At 41.7% G+C, this 19,754-nt stretch overlaps 4 protein-coding genes across 5 annotated transcripts; 3 read left to right on the top strand and 1 right to left on the bottom strand.

Annotated features, from left to right (window-relative positions):
- Positions 1-61: 61 nt before the first annotated feature.
- On the top strand, positions 62-9,537 carry LOC148065448 (uncharacterized). Its single transcript, XM_087809542.1, has 4 exons — positions 62-2,396; positions 3,688-4,132; positions 4,474-4,875; positions 5,505-9,537. The coding sequence occupies exons 2-4, from the start codon at positions 3,689-3,691 to the stop codon at positions 9,378-9,380; spliced, it is 4,722 nt and encodes a 1,573-aa protein (XP_087665668.1). The 5' UTR covers positions 62-2,396; position 3,688; the 3' UTR covers positions 9,381-9,537.
- Positions 9,538-10,824: 1,287 nt separating this feature from the next.
- Positions 10,825-11,738, top strand: LOC148065447 (mitochondrial ribosome and complex I assembly factor AltMIEF1-like). 2 transcript variants are annotated; one of them, XM_087809509.1, is made up of 2 exons: positions 10,825-10,865; positions 11,490-11,738. In XM_087809509.1, the coding sequence occupies exon 2, from the start codon at positions 11,526-11,528 to the stop codon at positions 11,736-11,738; it is 213 nt and encodes a 70-aa protein (XP_087665635.1). In that variant the 5' UTR covers positions 10,825-10,865; positions 11,490-11,525. The 2 variants fall into 2 exon arrangements, with proteins under 2 accessions (XP_087665635.1, XP_087665634.1); XM_087809508.1 differs by having other exon boundaries at positions 10,842-11,000.
- On the top strand, positions 11,595-14,721 carry mief1 (mitochondrial elongation factor 1). Its single transcript, XM_087809507.1, has 5 exons — positions 11,595-11,724; positions 11,980-12,127; positions 12,213-12,393; positions 13,138-13,409; positions 13,594-14,721. Exons 2-5 carry the CDS (start codon positions 11,981-11,983, stop codon positions 14,443-14,445), a joined length of 1,452 nt encoding a protein of 483 aa, XP_087665633.1. The 5' UTR covers positions 11,595-11,724; position 11,980; the 3' UTR covers positions 14,446-14,721.
- Positions 14,722-16,443: 1,722 nt separating this feature from the next.
- Positions 16,444-19,477, bottom strand: napsa (napsin A aspartic peptidase). Its single transcript, XM_087809541.1, has 9 exons — positions 19,319-19,477; positions 19,050-19,206; positions 18,446-18,569; positions 18,194-18,312; positions 17,935-18,134; positions 17,752-17,874; positions 17,191-17,335; positions 17,025-17,123; positions 16,444-16,844 (listed from the first exon to the last, which is right to left on the bottom strand). The coding sequence occupies exons 1-9, from the start codon at positions 19,384-19,386 to the stop codon at positions 16,683-16,685; spliced, it is 1,197 nt and encodes a 398-aa protein (XP_087665667.1). The 5' UTR covers positions 19,387-19,477; the 3' UTR covers positions 16,444-16,682.
- Between the last annotated feature and the right edge of the window lie 277 nt (positions 19,478-19,754).

Below are 19,754 nucleotides of genomic sequence, written 5' to 3'. Positions count from 1 at the left end.
CTTTTTTTCAGAAGTCTGCGGTAATAAACAAACTAAGCAGTTACATAATACACAAGTTAATCTTCACTAATATTGTTTTTTAGATTTTTTTCATTGTCAGTACCTTCTTAAGTTAATATGGCCAAAGAGGAAACACTTTTGAGCAACATAGGTTTTCCCTGCTGCACCTCTCTTTCTTCTCACATTCGTCATCTCTTTATGATCTTCTTTGGAGGATAATATCAGATGGTAAGTCTGTTTAAACAGGAAACAACTCACCAAGTTTTCAAAATCAATTGTGTATTTGTCTTTTGTTGTGTTTTATGCAATGGTACGCATATCGGTGTTGGTAGTTGTGTGTTTTAAATGGATTGTTTTGGTGTGTGTGTGGATCCATTTTGTGTTGTGCCATTTACCTGAGTGTGAGTGTGTCGCTATATGTGCCAGTATTAGTGTGTGTATGTTTGTGTAGATAAAAGTAAGAGAAGTGGAGTGGACAGGTATGTATATGTTTTCTGGCATGAGTGTGTATTGCAGGTGGTATTTGTGTTTGGTTTGGTGTTTGTTTGTTTTGTGATTGATTATTGTGTGTGTTATGGTATTATTGTGTGCAAACATCCAAAACATGATGAATGTGTATGTCATTTTGTTGTATACACATATGTTTCTATGCATTTAATGTGTATAATTCTCAGTGTCTATCAGTGTATGACCTTTTATGTTGTCATTTGATTTATTTTACTATTTAGTGGCAAAACATGCATATTTTGTCTTGTCTTTTGTCTGTTTTTTTGTGTTGGTTATTTTGTGTACATTGAAGTAATTTTCCAGTCTATGTGTACTAGTCTTCATTTATGGGGTTATGTATTGTGGAATTGTTTCTAAGTGGTGCATTTAGGTTTGTGTTGGATTTGTCATGTTTCCATGTTTGTTTATAAAAGTGTGTAAATGTGGAATAATAGTGTGTTTGTATATGAAAGATAAAGTGAGAGAGAATTTAACCTGTACTATGTCCGCTGTTTAGGATTATGATTTGTTGTATCATTTTGAAGATCACTAGCCACTGTAGCCTAGAGGAAACAGTTAGGTTGAGCAACATGGGTTTTTCTCTGCTGCACCTTTCTTTCTTCTCACAATTCTTCATCTCTTCTCTCTCGGCTTGTATTAATTCTCTTTAAACAGAAAGCAAATCACCAAATTTTCAAAATCATGTCTGGACCTGTGTGTCCGTGTGTGTGCGTGTGTGTTTGGGTTGTTAACTATTTGAACAATCCTAATGTTATGAGTACTGGTAGTACATGCTTGTTTGTAAAAGTGTGTCACTGTTAATTATGATGTGTTTGTATATGAAAGATAAAGTGAGAGAGAATTGAACCTATACTGGTATAACTTTCAGGAGAAGAGACGGTCAAATGTGAGATCTTATCTGTTAACAGTTGAGTTGCTAAACTACCTACAGTTGATGAATTATTTCGAAAAGAGGGAATAAGGGAAATGCACGATGTCTCAAACACCACTTCTCAGTTTGATATCAGTCCATGTGAGCACAATAAGGTAATTTACTTCCTCATCTCTTCAGCACACTGTCAGTTGAAAATGATTACATTAAAACACACACGCACACACACCATCATTTAAATAATGCATTACTCTTGTAATAATTTTATTTTACATATTAGTATGTCTTCATGATTAGAAGGTCAGGGGTTCATATCTGTGTTGAACCTGACTCATGTTTCTCCAGAGTATTTGGTATTCTTGTGGTAGAGAGCTTCTTTGACATTTAAAGAATAAGTGGGAGAAAACGAATGTTAGAATAGAATAGAATAGAATAGAATAGAAAATGTTTATTCATCCCCAGAGGGGAAACACACTTTTACAACAGCACAGTTGAAAAAAATAAAGTGCAAAAAAAAAGAAGTAATAAAAGAGATAATAAAACAATAAAATAAAACGATCTTAAAAATATACAAATTATTTACAATATTAGAAATGTAACACTATTAACAAAATAAAATAAAATAAAAACAAAAAATAAAATAAAACACACGAGAAGAAAAACACACTACGGATTTGCATCAGGATATTTAAAGTAGAGAGTTAAATATCCTGACTCCAGTTGGGATGAAGGACCTTCTATAACGCTCCGTCCTGTTGTTTATAAATGTGGGATAGACCTTTTTAAATGTTGTTAGCACGCCTTGCCGGAATGTGAAGGTGAAGAAAACAAACTTTCAGAAGGATATAGAGAGAGAGAGAAAGTGCGGTAAAGCGAAGATACTTAATTGGTTAATTGGAGTCACTGCCTCAATATTAGAGACAAACTCTCGCTTCTTCAGTCTCGGAAAGTTTTCCTCCACCTGACTGTTCCTGCGTTCGCACGACTGACCGGAGCTCAGAGATCGCCCCACACTGAGGTAAGAAATACTTTGATTGGAAGATCATCTTCCCAACATAAAATACAAATACAAATCGTTTTTTCATTATAACAAGAAATTTGTGTTTTCCTTTTAAAAAATGTGACTTTTTAAATCAGTTATGATGAATACAATGAAGTGTTGTCATAATATATATTATAATATAATAATATATATAATATATAATATAATATATAGTAATATAATATAAAAAAACTAATTTCCCACATTATTTAGTCTCAAAACATATTTTATTGTGAGAATTTTAGAGGAACTCTGGTTTACTTTTCACTATATAAAACCTGATAGAAAAGTGAATTGATCTCTAACCCTGTATAGCTGGGATAGTGTGAGACCCAACGAGAGAGAGGGAAACTTTTTAATATAACGTGTGACACCGAACTAGCCTTGTTCAAATAAAGACAACTAATGGAAAAATCTCAAGATAAGTTTGAAAAAAAAGCCATAGTCTGCTGTGTCGAGACCATTTACAAGAATTCATGTGCTGTGTCACTTACAGTATTGCCTCATCGCAAAAAACCCCAGCAAGGCTAAAGGAAGGGGCCGTTAGAACAGGGGGGGCAGGTGGTAACAGCTTTCACATGTGTTGCGGGACGGTTCTAGTTACTGCTCATAACCACATTTAAAATCCTGCTACTCCGAGCTCTGAGTCACCCTCGGAGGTTAAATGTGACCACATGCCATTCACGTTCATGTCATTACCAAACAAAGAGAGCAGTGTGAAAGTCAGCTGAAGCATTTGATCACAACTTATCAATTACTGTAATTGAATAAGTGACGAGTTAACCATGAACACATGATCAACATATGAGAAAATGTATTTTCAAACTCCTACTCAGTATATAGTTGTTAAATGATTATCTTATTAAGTGTTTGTATCTCTTTGTCTCGTCAAATATAAAAGAAGAAGAATTTTTACAAAATGACTCTTTTGAAGACATATGACACAAAAGCCCACCATTGGGGGAACAACAGACTAATATCATGAAATGTTGTGTCTTGAAAAAGCAGTAAGAAGTGAATGATAATTAAAGTAAACTTTAAAGTAAACAAGCTATGTAATTGGGGACCCAACATTTTGTCCCCAATTGGAAAACCTGTCCCCAATCTGGAGTGTATTTTTACAGCAGCAACAACAGAAACACGGTAGAAATACAAGTTTGTTTCAAAAGACACAAAAGTCTTGTGGGTAAATACAAAAACTAGAAAGAAAAAGGGTTCTAAATACTGGTAATGCTTGTATTTATAAAAAATGTCCTCCCATCCACAGGATGAATCTCCTTGACTACCCTGTTCCAGACTTGGATGTCACCTTGGAGGAAGTGAGCCGAGTCTTGCAGCTGATCCTCGATCCTGATCTCTATGTTGAGTTCAAGAGTACTCTGGGAAGGCAGAAGGAGGCGCTTCAGAAAGCGCAACATAAAGTAGTAGCTGGTGCCACTGGCCAGGAGAACTGGGTGACGGAACAGTTCAAGAGGAGCCTGTTGTCTTGTCCCGACCCCTTGCTGACGTCCACGTCCCTGCCAGTGGTTCTCCTTCCATCTAAAGCGGAGGGATGTACTCAGCTGGCGAGAGCTGCCGCTCTTCTTTGGGCCGCGGCAAGATTGTACTGCGAGCCCTCTTTGCTGGAGGGCGATGTGTTGATGGAGCACACACAACAATCCGAGGTCTTTGCTTCGTGTCGGATTCCAGGCAAGATTCAGGATGAGATCAAGGTAAGGTGATCTTGATCTATGATTCACTTTCCCACCTGCCCAAACATTAACCCTAATCCTTGAACCCTAATTAAGAATCCATTACTCTTATCCTTGTCTTAAGTTTAAACCCAACCTAGTGCCTATGTTTGTAGACTTAATCATGACCAGCTATGCTAAGTCCATAACCCTGACCCCCTGGTTGTCCCTACCCACCAGCACTAAGACTTCGCATGATGATATGATTTAACATAAAATCGATCAATCTGCATCAAACTAAATAAAACTCCGTCATCTGCCCTAACCTTGACTCATGCCACATATGCTAAATTAAACTAATGATGTGAACTTTATTCGTGTAGGTCTACCCAGAGAGCCAGCATGCAGTAGTCACCTGCGAAGGTGGAGTGTTCCCCATCGACATACTGTGGCGCTCCACTACTGGCGGACCCATGTCTGCTCGATCACTCACCGACATCTACAAACAGCTGCTTAAAGTGGCGGAACAACCCAGGACCGGAGCGAACGATGACCCGTCTTGCATTTGTAGTCTCTCAACAATGGAACGCAAGTCCTGGGCTGCCATAAGGGAAAGGATTGTGGAGCAAGGTGGAGCAGCAGCAGCTACACTACAGATCATGGAGAGTGCAGTACTGACATTATGTCTGGAGGATTGTGATGCACCGTCTGAGCTGGCAGACACACTCAACATAGTGAGGCTGGGACTAGGAGAAGGAAGCCCCTGTCTCAGATACTATGACAAGGTACCTTGAATCTGTCACGATTGTTGCCTTAAGATAGCCCAATGCAAATTGTTTGTACTTTACTTATTTTACAGCATATTTATTTATATATATTATAAACATTTAAGGGGTTAGGATTATAAAATATTACCTAAGGATCATGTAATCCTACATATTTTGGTTTTCTTCTTCAAGCACAAACACATATGTGATCTCACATCATTCATTAAATCCTCTCCACCACCATCTGTTTTGTGTAAAAGTTTGAACGCGGAGCTTACTACAAATTCATAAAAAAAAATCACTTGCTTTGACAGTTCAACACATTCTTTACAAATAAGGAAGTCTACAAAATTAAATCAAGTTAAAAAGGTTAATTTTCTTGACTCACTAAGCTAAGAAAGAGAAAGTACAATTGTATGCCAACTTGGGCTGGAACACAATGTTTCTGTGTAAAACCGAAAGTAAAAGTTTCAAGTCAGTATAATTTGCCACGCATCACCACATCAGATGTTTTGCAGAAAGTGGAAAGTCCCAAGTAAAAATAGAAAAGAGAAAAGACAACTGAAGCTCTTTTATAAATCTGTTTATTTAAAGTTAAGTTTATATAAAATATATTGGTATTAAGCTCCTCTCTGCTCTGTTTGCAGGTGGTGAACGTGGTGGTGTTCAAGGACAGCACAGCCGGGATGGTGTTTGAGCATTGTGCAGTAGATGGGATGGTGGCTGGTCTTGTTAGTCAGCGACTATATCAGCTGTCCGAGACGCTTGACTTGAACTCAGTCTACACTGATGGAGAACAAATGAATGGATCCATTGTTGTTAACGATGTTTTTTCTCCAACGTGTTTGAAATACCCCCTGCAGGGTATGGATACTCTCAAACCAATCCAAAATCTGAAAGCTACAAATCCAGTTCTGACATTTGACTTGCCATCTTTCCCTGATGTCTTCTCTACTCTCAGAGGCCAGAGGGGCCTCTATGATGCTTGGATTAACTTCTCTTTGCAACTGTCCCTCCAAAATATTCTGGGTGAATCTGCCAACAAGCACATTCTTGTAACACCTACCCATGTGCGCCACTACAAGCATGGCCGATGCGATCCGACATACTCATTAACTAAGCAGTCACGCAAGCTAGTGAGTTCTTTGGCTTTGACCCCAGACTACGCAATGTACACCCCTGACCTGCTACAAATGTTTCATTATGCTTTTCTGGAACACAAAAACCTAATCAAAAGCAGCAAATGCGGCCATGGTGTAGGTCCTCATCTTGCAGCCCTTCGCAGAGCTTTGCCGCCTGACAATCCATTGAAAAAATTTCTGGACCCATTTGGATGTCCATCTGTCTATCTGACAGGAACAGATCTGGTGGATGGTGTTGAATCGGGAGTCGGGAATGTTTACGCTCAAGATCAGTTAGCAGTAACTTACCTTGGGAAAAATGACAACGTTCGAATTATGCTCAATGGTAAGGGCAGTTTTGGTCTGGTACTGGAGAAGCTCCAAGAAGCTCTAAAAGTTAACCTGAAGAACATCATGCTTCTGGCTGTTAGATACGCCATATCATGTCAAATGGGAGCATTGGATGGTTTAATCAAAATAAGTCAAACAGAGGAGATGTTTGAGGAGTTAAACCACAGATTAAACGAGCACAAACAACCACCTCATATGACCAGAGACAAGTGCTCCGACTTCACCATTGTGATTCATGGTGGTGCTGGTGAGGAGATGTTGCTGAGCCCACATGTGGTCGGGGTTGTTGAATTTGCTTTACAAACAGCTTTATCTCTGGGGTCTGAAGTGCTTGAGCACGGAGGCAACAGCCTGGATGCAGTTCAAAGATCAGTCGAAGCTCTAGAAGACTGTTTCCTCTTCAACGCAGGTAAAGGATCAGTCTTCAACAAAGACGGCAAGAATGAAATGGAAGCAGCCATTGTGGATGGCACCGCGTTGAGATCTGGGTCTGTTGCTTGTGTCAAAACCATTAAAAACCCGATAAAAGCAGCCAGGTGTGTTATGGACAAGAGCTCACATTCCCTTTTGGTAGGAGAAGGTGCTGAAGAGTTTGTGGAAGAGGTAGAGCAGAATTACAAGCCTGTCGGACCTGAGTATTTCCACACCGATATTCGCCACAAGCAGCTCATGGCAAAGCTCAGTGATGTAACAAGGTCCAAAAACAACCACCCTCAAACTGTCGGAGCTGTGGCATTAGATCACAAACTGGGGCTTGCAGCTGCATCGTCCACCGGTGGGTTAGTTGGAAAGCTCAAGGGGCGAGTTGGTGACACGGCAGTAGTTGGAGCAGGAATATATGCAGATGACAAGTTAGCCATCGCCTGCTCAGGAGATGGAGATGTCTTTTTGAGGCAGACAGTTGCTCAAAAGATAGCCAGTCTCTACCACCACAAGGGCTATAGTCTGAAGGAGGCATGTAGAGAAGTGATCAGTGACAACCTGAAAGGGGTCTGTGCAGGAATCATTGCTGTGGATGTAAAGGGTGATTTTGTCATTGAAACAAACGCTGCTGTGATGTTTGTGGCCTCAAGAGTGGGTGGGATATCACATGTGGAAGTTCTTCAACCTGTGAAGACCTTTACCAATGTGATTTGGGAAACGGATGAGCTTGTTGTTTACCTTGACCCAAAACCATGGATACCTGGTTCCAGCATTTTGACTGGAAAAGCTCTTAATGGGCCCAGTAGCATTTTCCATATTACTCCTTTTGAATTTGTCAAATTGCTAAAGGAGGCCAAAGCTGTGGCTAGTCTTCTTTGTAAAACACAAGGGGTTCAGCGGTGTGCTTTGGTATGTAGCCCAATGCTAGGACAGCCAGCCAAAATAAAGCTAATTCCGCTACATGGACTTGAGCAAAAGTGGCAACCTCAACTTGCCCTCCAAAAAGAATTTCATACCTTCAATCTAGGTTACTGCACCTCAAAAAGCGGTCCCCGTTGGAAGGATGAAGCTCTAACAGAGATCCAGGCCAAAATTAGAAGAGGACTTCCAACAGCTAATGCACCCTGTTGCTTTGATTTCTTTGGAGATAAATCTGACAACAACTTGTTCAGTCGTATTGTCAGGGGGGAGGAGCAACAGTGGCGTGTATGGGAAGACAATGAGCATGTAGCTTTCCTAACTCCCTTCCCAAACACTCCAGGTGTTACTGTTGTTGTGCCACGTAAACCACTGACCAGTGATGTCTTCAGACTTCAGGATGTTGATTATGAGGTACTTATTTTGGCCACTTATAAAGTTGCCAGGCTACTAGAAAATGGAATGGGTGCTACAGGAGTAGCAATGATCTTTGAGGGCTTGGAGATCAACTATGCCCACGCTAAACTGATTCCACTCGTACCTTCACCTGATGGAACAAATATTGCTGAAAAGCAGTTGGAATGCTTTGAAACATACCCTGGATTTGTTTCATCACTTGATGGACCAGCTGCTGAGCCAGAGCTTCTTAAGAAGCTCCACTCACAGATCACAGAGTGCAGACCTCCATCCTCGTGGAAAGATCCTCATGCCCACTCCACAGTTGCTATAAAGAGCCAGTGGTACCGTAACCTGTTTCAGATTCAGAACACACTCTTCCACAGCACAGTTGAGTACTTCCACACCTCACGCAAGTTCTCCTATGCCCTCACACCTCTGACTACTGACACCATTTCTTCACCAATGGGCCTTGGGTCTGACTCTGAACCAGTTTCTGTAAACCTGCTGGGTCAGGATATCTACCTTGCTGACTCCATGCAATTCGTTCTGGAGTATTTCCTACGCTTCCAGGAGCACCTGCCAGGCACCTACTACATTTCCCCAAGTTTTAGAGGGGAGGATCCAGATGCCACACACCTGAACCAGTTCTATCATGTGGAGTGTGAACTGCTGGGTGACATGGATGATGCCATTTCAACAGCAGAGAGATACCTAGCTCACCTGACCAAGTCAATGTTGAAGAAGCACTCTGACATAATACTCAACACAGCTGGAACCCTTGAGCATGTCAACGCCATGCTTAGCAAACTGGATGGTCCTCTGCCCAGAGTCCCTCTAGATGATGCTATTCCAATGATGCCATCTGCTGATTGTGTAGAGTGGGTGCAGGACGACCAGCCCAAGTTTGGCAGGAAGCTCACTCGTAAAGGAGAAAGAGTCCTGATTGAGAAATACGGTGGTGCAGTCTGGCTGACTGAGATGGATCATTTAGGTGTTCCTTTCTACCAGGCCTATGTGGAAGGTACTGGTCGAAACAAAGCCAAAGCTGCCGACCTTCTGATCGGTTTGGGGGAAACCATAGGTCTAGGGGAGCGTCACCCCACCCCTGAAATGGTTAAGGAGGCTCTTAGACATCATGCTGTGCCCGAACAGTCATATAAATGGTATATCAACATGCGTCAAGTGAAGCCTCTACTCACAAGTGGATGGGGAATGGGAACAGAACGCTATCTCTGCTGGTTGCTTCAGCATCATGACATCAGAGATATGCACATTATTCCCAGAATGAAAGGAACCAAGTACATGCCCTGATCATAGTAAAGTTTTGCTTTTAATGTTATTTGTATACAATCCCCACTTTTCCTGTAATTTCATTATGTTGTTTTTTTATATTTGGTTGCCAAAAAATTCCCTGTGACATGAACTCTTGCCCGTAAATTATGATTCATATAATTTTTGATTTAACACTATCTCAATAAAACTCTTTGACTCTAAATGTCTTGTCATTTTCAGCCTCAGTTGGTACATATATATATATATTTTTTTACGCATGAGCAGGCTTCTAATATGAAAAATTATGCACATTAGTTACATATATAATATGATTGTTATTAGGTGCAATTTAATCACTTAAGGTTCATCCTAGCATACATCTTTACTTTGGTAAACTTCAAAAGACATACTCCAAACATACTCAATGCATTTGTGTCTTCTCATTTAGACTATTTAACAGTTTATTATTGAGTCTAAACAAGAAGGAGCTGTCTCGCCTGCAGTTAATAAAAAACTCTGCAGCCAGAATTCGGACTTGCTCTACTTACATCAGTGATCTGATCCAGCCTTACAGGGGTGTAAGAGCTCAGGCTCTGAGGTCTGTGGATCAGAATCTGCTGATGTGCGCACACGCTTCCTGACCACAGGATATAAATCCTTCCAGGCTGTTGCTCCTAAGCTTTGGAACAATCTTTCACTCCCTCTACAGACTCCTTCAAGAAGCACCTATAAAGTCCTATTTATTTGTGCAGCCTTTATCTTGGGGCTAGTATTTTTGTCACTGTCTTGTCTTGACCTTTTTTAGTAGTATGTATCTGTAAACTATCTGTATTTAAAGATCTTACATGATTAAATCATAATCATAATCAGAAAGTGTTGTAAAGAGGGGTTATTCATCCATTTTAATTCATTAGTATTTATTGAATTAATTTTTAATCTATTGTATGCAATTGTGTGTATTTAGATGATAGATAGATAGATAGATACTTTATTCATCTCCTTAGAGAAATTCACGGTTCAGCAGCTCCAGAATATGTTACAAAGAAAATAGAAACAAGAGGCATGCAAGTTACTACTAGACTGTACATAACTTGCATGCCGTGAATTTCTCTAAGGAGATGAATAAAGTATCTATCTATCTATCTCTCTCTCTCTCTCTCTTTCTCTCTCTCTCTATCTATCACCTAAATACACACAATTGCATACAATAGATTAAAAATCAATTCAATAAATACTAATGAATTAAATTGGATAAATAACATAAGATATATAACATGGAAGTGACATTTAAATAATAAAATAAGCTAATTAAGTAGCAGTTAAATGCAAATATTTTCTGTGGGAAAGCATATCAAAAGATTTTTTACAGGAAAGGGTCAGAATAGTTTCGGCGCCTTGCAACGATATCGACCACAAGGGGCGCTGTCTACATTGGAGGTCGCTGAGTACCCCGGATGTAGAACGTGAGTATTTGTTTCCGGTTCTATCTCTGGGTTCTGACCCCGGCTGTTCGGCTCTTCCTCTGTATGGACACTTGTTCAGATTTTTAAAACACATGTTATGTTCTTTATCTTGCTCTCACGCGTTTGAGAATACAGTCGCGTTCTACGCTTCGCATCTAAGCTGTGAAAATTGCCGATTCACTAAGATACAGCTAAGGTCAGAGTTTTTCTTAGCCGAAGAGCTAACTAGCGGGTCAATAAGAGATGTGACTTTCCACTCAGTCAGCCATCTTAACAAGTCAAGAAATGCTATTGGTGTTTGTACGATACTATTCGTGTTAGTGTAGAAGTGAGGCTGTCAATGTGTTTGATGTCGTTTTGTTTAGAGCGGCTGCTTTTTACCTTGTTGCACAGTTTCGTTCACGTTGAGGTGACGTCACCATTATGAACAGGTTTATGTGTGTAGTTTACAAACATGTTTGTTTAGATGTCTGCTGCTTTGTAAATTACATGACATGAAAAATAAAACTAATCAGCCGTCGTTTTCATAGGTAGCAAAACAATAACTTCATATATTGGTGATTTAAAAATACGAGTTCTAATGTGTGCAGTTTATAATGAAGGTTTCACAACTCTTGTGTAAAAATGTTTTTTTTGTCATATTAACCATTCAAGTAATTCTACCCATTTCTTACAAATATCTTAGGTGCAAGGGTGACTCCCCTCTCGAGTGTTGTCCCTCATGGGCGGCTGGTCTAGCAGTGCCGTGCTGGAGCTGTACCGAGCACTGCTCCGTGCAGGGCGTCACCTTCAGTACACTGATCGAAACTTCTACCGCCGGGCTGTTGCTCGTGAGTTTCGTCGCTGCAAAGCGCTGACGGCACCTGAAGAAAAAGAGGAAGCATTTAAGAGAGGCCAGTTCTTCCTCAGCAGCCGATTGGGTGGGCTTATGTAGGGGGTTTCGCCAAGTGGTGGCGAAGGTCAACTGGACGTGCTCTTCCAGGTGTGTGCCTATATGTGTTCTTCCTCATATTTCAGTGTTTCCTTTGAGGTGTTGACACAGGATGTCCTTTATTTGACCTGTTTTGATCTTCTATAGTCACACCTGTCATGGTCATGGTGAATTTAATTTTAGACATAAAAATTTGTATTTTATTTAGTACATTAAAACTTCTGTCTTGTCTTTGTTTCCTCAGGATGGCGGGGGTGAATGGAGACCGTAAAGGTAAGAAGGATGACAATGGAATCGGCACTGCCATCGACTTTGTGCTGTCCAATGCCAAACTTGTGCTGGGTGTTGGAGGAGCAGCAATGCTGGGCATCGCAACCCTTGCAGTTAAGAGAGTATGTCTAAAATGTTCCATCCAATCGCTTTAATGGTTTTACCTACAATACAAATCAAGTAAATTCCTGTATTTGTCTTTTGCAGATGTATGACCGTGCCATCAGTGCCCCCACCAGCCCCACAAAGATGGATCAGAAAGGAAAGAGGAGCTGGGAGGAGCCGGCATGGATGGGATCATCACCTCGAGTTCTAAACCATGACATGAAGTCAACAGTGAGCAGGTCACTCCAGACTCTGCCTACATCTTCTCATTCGTTTGAACCAGGTGGGGTTACTAGTTTATTAATCAAGCAAACTTTCTTCTTTTTTTTACCTCTTTCCTCTCAACATTCACTTGTGTTGTCAACAGACAGCCCGTTTGGAGGATTCTTGCTCATCCTTTACAGTGGGTGACAACTCCTGTAGATAGACACGTACAGAATTGATCCTCATTTAGCTTGATTAGGTTTAAAACCCTTTAGACTTATTAGATGCTTGTCGTCTAGTGTGTCTTTCCCTTTTTAATTTACATCACTCGACATGATATTTACACAATCCAAATAAGTAATTCTACACATACTTAATCTTTAGCCTTTGAAACAGAAGTGAGCAATGGAGTTTCCATTTGCGAAACACATGTTGTGTAAGCGCTGTTAACATATTGACTGGATTTTCTTTCTGTTGGTTTTGCAAATCACTTGCACAACAGACTGCATGCAAGAACTGCCTGTTTTGAACCAAGAGGTTAATTTAATCTTCAGTGTAGCAAGAGATTTTACACAATTTTTAAATTACACAATAATTGAATCAAGTATCCTGTTCTATTTAATTCATCCAAAGAAAAAAAAAACATTTTCTGCTCCATTACAGGAAACACAGATGCTTTAGAGTCAAGGATTGTAAAATGTGTTTTGAATGCTGTATTGAACAAGCTAAACCATTATTACTGTGTTGAGTCAGTCTTGGGTTGGATGAAAGCATGAGTTTGTCTTCCCAACTTGATTGACTTGTATTTCTTTTCAATTCCCAGACTGTTTGCGGAGGGTTGTCGGCCGGGCAGCTGTGGGAGGTAGCGGACCGACTCAGCCAGAGATGCTCCGAGCTCGGATGCGTCTCTCCCTGCAGGAGCATCTGTGGGAATTCTACCAAAACAACGTGGACATTCCTGCAGAGGAGCAGGCCGTGGCCCGAAGAGCAGCGCTGGACATATGCGCTGAACTCCGAGTCTTTCTTCACGCAAAACTGCCCGACATGCCCCTCAGAGAGATGTACTTGAGCGGAAGTCTGTACGACGACCTGCAGGTGAGATTCGATCAGGTCGTCGCCATTTGTGATGCCACTGGTTGAACTATTGGACAATTTTATAATTAGCAATGAGGAATCAATATTGAACAATGACAAACTCCTTCAATTCTATGTGTAGAGCTTTCATTTGTAATCTTTATTTCAACTCGGTTAGATGTTGATCGTGTGTCTGATCTTCCAGGTGGTGACAGCAGACCACGCTCAGCTCATGGTCCCGATGATCCTCGAGAAGAACTTGTGGTCGTCTATCCCTGGTGAAGAGACCATTATGAACGTCCCTGGCTTCTGGTTGGTCCGCAGAGAAAACCTGGAGTACTTTCCTCGTAACAGCAGCTATTGGGACCGTTGCATGGTTGGTGGGTACCTCTCCCCAAAATCAGTACTGGAAGTCTTTGACAAGCTTGTAGCGGGATCAATCAACTGGCCCGCTATTGGAAGTGTGCTAGATTATGTCATTCGTCCAGTGGTCCCCTCAGAAACTTTGACCCTGGAGGTACAGTACGAAGAAGACCGTAAACTCTATGTGGACTTTTTGCCTCTGCTGGTCATGGAGGACGGAACATCGCTCATTGCCAAACCCCATCGTCTCGCTGCAGAGCGGCACGAGAATCTCTGGCGGCAGAGCTTCCGTGTGGCGGAGACGGCTCGGCTCCGAGCCCTGGACCAGGATGACGGAGGCTGTCGCTGTGCCTGTCTGAAGGTTGCGAAAGCAGTGTGCAAGCTCAACCCCGCCCTCAGCCGGCTCAACGCTAGCCAGCTCACCAACGCCATCCTGCTGCAGAGCGAGAAACAACGTGACTGGACACAGGAAGCGCTAGCAGACAACTTCCTGGAGCTGCTCAGGTCGCTAGTTGGATACTTGGAGGCCGGTCGGCTGCCCAGTGCCCTGAACCCGAAAGTGAACTTGTTCTGTGAGCTGACGGAGCATGAGGTGGATGAGCTGGGCTACACCCTCTACTGTGCCCTGTCTGAGCCAGAGGGGCTTCTCAGGACTGCCCTGGATCAGTTATTGACCGACCAGAGCCATGAGTGATGAGGCCAAGTTGAGCCCTGCATGGTTCTTCACTTCTGACATGTGCACCTTTTTAAGGAGAAACGAGGAAAGTGAAATTAAAGTCATGTGCTCGTCCCAATATAGTCGTCTGCAGCAGAACTTGACTCACGCTGAAGCCATTGTATTAATGAGGTCACAAGGCTGTCGAGGTCAATCACATTCTTTTTAATCACGAGAGAGTCACGGGTGGGTCATTTAGGATGTGACGTTGATGGTGTGTGCCGACGCTGAAGCTAATAAACTTGATAAACTCAAGGACTTGGTGTTCCTGGACTTGCCTTTATCTTGGTCAACTTCATTAATACACTGGCTGCACAGGAGTGTGTGTTCGCCGCCTGCATGTGACCATTACTACTCTGGGAACTAATGAAGTGAACCCAGCGAAAAACAACAAAAACAGCACTGTTCCTGGAAAACAATTTCGGCATAATAGGAAAAGTATTTCCTTGTGACTTGACGTGGATCCACTCGGTTACACAGCAGCTCTTTGTCATTTCTCCTCCAGTCCCGCGTTAGTTCCCTTGCCATGACATGGTGTCTCTGACATCACAGTTAGCGTGACACAAGGGTTTCTATCGTATCTGTCGACTATAAATCAGTGGATCAATGGTTTATTCAGTTAAGCTAAATACAAGCTGTAAGTCTTTTTGAGGACATTCTGGTACACACCCACATTACCAAACAAAGTTGATTGGGAATTTTATTAACTTTTCTTTAAGTTTGCGCCACTTGTTACAATGGAAAAAGAATATAGTAACATACTGAAAACTCCGGGCTGCTCTGATTGGTTTTTGATAAATACTTGTAGGTTCACAAACATCTTTAGTTAATCTAATTTTTACAACCCACGAGATGCGATCAGTTCTATATATTTATCTAATTAAACTATAGGGTGATTCTGACAATTAGCAAATTTACTGTTGCTTTGATGTCTTCCTTATTCCAGGGAAGTTTTAATTTGGACCATGTTGGTCTCCAGTTCCTTGCTCGTTTTTTCACTTGATTGAATTAATCATTGAAACACTGGTTTGTCTTCATACTAGGCAGGAGTCTAAAAAATGGTTGGCTCTATTCCTTGTTTTTACCGAAGCCAGAATCCACCACTGATCTGACACGTTTCATTAGCCTGAGCCGTTGCACAGTAATCGTCTTCCACCTGTTGTCTTAAGACCGTGATTAGTGGTTCAGTTTGAGATCCGGTCAGGTGAAGTGATCGAGAGCAGCGGCTGAAAAAAGACGAGTCAACAATTGTGTCTCTGTTGTGCTTCTTTGTGTCCCCAAAAAAACAGGCTCACATTCAAATCTGACTTTCGTAATCACTGTTTCCAACAGTCAGAGCTAAGAAAAACAACATTTGGCGTCGTTAGTAGGATTAAAAGCAAGTGAATATTTTTCTAATCCATGTTCGACAGTTGTGAACAAAAATAATCTAATAGCATTCGTGTGCTTCTTAAAGTGCTTTTTTTCTGTAGACACAGGGTCTTACTGAAGCTTTATTCTAGCGGGTCGCTCTGCTCTCAAGAGTCGCTGCCACATCTGCGACGTGTTGGTGGAAGAAACTGTAGCTCACTACCTCTACGTTGTGCAGTTTGTGTTGCATGCTGTGTATCTCACCAAAGTTTAATTTTCCAGCTCTGGGTGTCACTTTGTTTACGTCATCAAAGGATATTACGTTAAATAAATGAATAAATTAAACTACGTTTGTTGATTGTTGTGGCTTTGTGTGTAAAAGTATGTGTTGATAGGAGTGTATGTACGGTGTGTAGATTACATTTGTGTGTTTGTGTGTGTGTTAGGTGTCTGTGAAGTGAAAGGAAATTTAAAATGTGCAAAAAAAGGTTGCAAAACAATTGCATGCTTCTGCAAAACTTTGTTCTAGATTGTGGTGAGTGGGTGAACGGTTAAATGTGTTTGAAGACGTTGGTGTTTATGTTGTGACGTGCAACTGAGAATAACAAACATTCAGACAACAAAACATTAAAAGTCAAAAATCTTTGTTTTAAGTCCTTTAAAAGTGAAAAACGCAAACTTCATCATCACATCAAAAGTTTAAAACTATTCTCACTCTGACAAAATTGATCTCAAACGAAATGCAAATCATGTTTTTTTTATCGTGTCTTTTGGTCGATATTAAATTAATTTGTAAAGGTGGATTATAAACGTTGTGAAGTATCATTTAAAAATTTCATTGTACATATTCTCAGTCTGACAAACATCTACTTGCTCGCAGCAAAGCCAACACGGTCTGCGTCCCTGTCGAAAACCGTGTAGTATTTTCCAATAAAGACGTCGCCCAGGATCCACAGCGGCCCAGCAGGGGGCGGTATATCCATCCCCATGAAGCCAGACAGACAGATGGACGTTCCCATTTGAGACTCCTGGGTTACAGAACAAATCATCACTTACTTCCTGTGTATACATGTGCAGATTTACTTCTTTGCTAAAGCAAGTTTAACACAGGGAGTGACATTATAGTTATGCTGGACCTGATACAGATACAGCTACTCTTAAGTGACTCCACTGACCCCTGCAGGATGTGACCTAATACAATTGACTACCTTCATCACATAATCTTCTCCCGTCAGGTTGAACATCTTTCCCCCGATGTTGAAGGAGATCACAGGCAGAGTTGGAATCTTCTTACAGTCGATCAGGTACTGAGGAGCCAGCAGGACTGATGTAAGAACCACCGAATGATGCAAACTCTGAAGGTCGTCTTCTTACCTCTCCCATCACCAGAGGAAGAGCTCCGATGGCTTTCTGCAGAGCTTTGACTTCTACTGAAGGACCCACGATGAGAGATGTTCCGGTGTCGACGATGGCCTGGCAGCCAGATTTGCAAAGACTCAGCTTGTCTCCAACTTCGGCTCTGAAGTAAAGTAACATTTGTCTGACTCAACTCAACAATCTGAAATATATTAGTCCACCTGTTTTATTAGCTTTTTGATAGGAGACTATGGGAGGTTTTCCTCCGAAATGACTAAAGATGTATTGCCTCTGCCAAGGAGGTTCCTTTTTTTCTGTTGTGATGGCAGGTTGTTAACAGATTTTCTTAAAGTTTTCCTGACATTTTCAAAGAGGTGAAAAAGTGGGTTCCATCTGGATTCATGCACAGCTCATGCTCATGTTAACAAATGACTTAATTAAAATAATCTATATAATCTATAATTAAATCAACTATTTAATAATGGCTTGGAATGTGAGCTTCATGGAGGAGGTATGCACTTTTTCAGTGCTTTTCTGTTGACAAAATATTGTGTCATGTGTTCTAACACTAGCACTCACCCATCCATCTTGATCTGCCAGTAGGCCTTCCTGGTGACGTTGACATAGTGCAGCTCTCCAGTGTAGTACTGTGGATCGGTACCGCCCAGCATCAGCTCCCCGCCCACTGCTGCCGCCGGGTCTCTGAGGTAAAGCAGCTCATGTGACCCCTGTCATCAACAAACCCATGTGAGGAGCACTGACCGGCTGATGTAGAAAGAAAAGATGTTCTGCGGGAGCAGCTTGGCAGCCATGGCGGTGTCAAACACCGGCATGACTTTATCCACGGATATGGAGGGGTAGCCCATCCCCAAAACCCCGTCGAACCTGGCAACAGCAAAGGTGATGCCGGGCTGCTTGACCGCCTCCCCAAACTGCTGAGTGGGAACAGGCAGACCAGCCACCTGCCACAAACCACAGCGGCGGTGAGTCAGGAAGGATTTGAAGAGTCAATGAAGCTCACCGTGACTGTGTCGCCGCTGATGAAGCCGGACAAACTGCCTCGACCATACTGGATGGAGAACTTGGTGCCGTTCTGGACGTACGTGCTGGACTTCTTGGAGTTGTAGCGATGATGAAGCCCTGGGAGCAAAGAGAGCGAACTTTAGGGTTGTTATGAAGTTATATTCTTCAAAGGGAGCTCCTACAGTTAGTGCCACTCGCCAGAAGAGGGCAGTATTTCCACGTTCATTACAAGCAAAATGACAGCACTTACAGCAGGCGATGTCCAGGAAGGAGCAGTGGATTGAGGGGATCCAGAGGTTGGAGGAGCCGGTGTCGAAGAGGACAGAGAAGTCCTGGGGAGGTGTGCCGATGCTGATCACCCCGTAGTACTGGGCCTGTGCACACATGCAGAGGTCATGATATATTTATACAAAAATAAGTGGCTCATTCTATAAACCCTGACTTCTGAACGAGAAATGTTGTTTTTAAGAGCATAGAATCAAGACCATGAATAATGAGTGAATACATTTTGTTTGAAAATATGAGAAGGTTAGAAGTACTAACACATGCACAGGTACTTTGATATAAAGTTTTGATCCTCATAAATACACTTTTATTATAGTGAGCTCATGAAGTAGATCGGACGCAAAAGGCACTTGGAGCAAAGCATTACGAACAAACCATTAATAAATGTTAATATTAAGTCATGTAAACGTGTATTATAAGAGATTTATCTTTGAGATTCACTTCTGTGTTGTGGTGACATGTGAAATTCTTTGGGCAACGCTTCGACATTTCACTGAGCAGTGTCGTAACACTTGGATAACGATTTTTTTTGTGTGCGTTTCTCTTGAAAATAGTGGAAGCGAACCTACATCCATGAAGTTGGTGAGCGTTTCCACGGACGGTTTTATGGCCATGTCACTCGTGACCTGGTCCCCAATGGTCCCGGACAGGGACCGGAGCTGCTCCACAGACATCCCATTGTCGCTCAGCATCCGACGCAAACTTCTCGTTTTATGAAGAGGAACCCTAAAATAAAGCATATAAGTCACGTGACGTTGTCACATACGAAGGTCTCATTCAATCGAGCGAAGGCAGAATTTAGGTTAAAAACATAATCAAAATAAAAGACAATATTTACCTGATGATAGCGAAGGTTTGAACTACTAGCAGGGCTCCTATTAAACACGGCAACCCTATTCGTTGCATGTTTGCAGTTAGTAAAGGAAATACTTCCTGAAATGCAGTTTTTAGGAACACCTTGAGAGAGAACGTAAACGCATCTGACGCAGATAGAGAGCTAAAGTGGGATCAGCTCGATGGTGTTCGTGCTCACTCGGGCTTTTCCGGTTTGAGTCTGCGCATACGCGACGACTTAAGTGAAATCGTGTGATCTCACTGAAACGACGCGTTAGATCACGAGTTCTTTACTTTAATAGTGGTTTACAAAGTCCATTGTGTGGCTCGCGTGTAAATGATTGACATTTCTATATTGTTATTACATTTATTCTTTCACAGACGGGTTGACTGCATGTTGACTTTCTTCAGTGAAGTAAAGAAAGGACAAGTTTTGTGAA

The sequence above is a fragment of the Callionymus lyra genome, chromosome 15 (genome assembly GCF_982586985.1).
Source record: "Callionymus lyra chromosome 15, fCalLyr1.hap1.1, whole genome shotgun sequence".
In the NCBI taxonomy this organism is placed as follows: Eukaryota; Metazoa; Chordata; class Actinopteri; order Syngnathiformes; family Callionymidae; genus Callionymus; species Callionymus lyra.
This window is presented reverse-complemented; position numbering and strand designations above follow the sequence as displayed.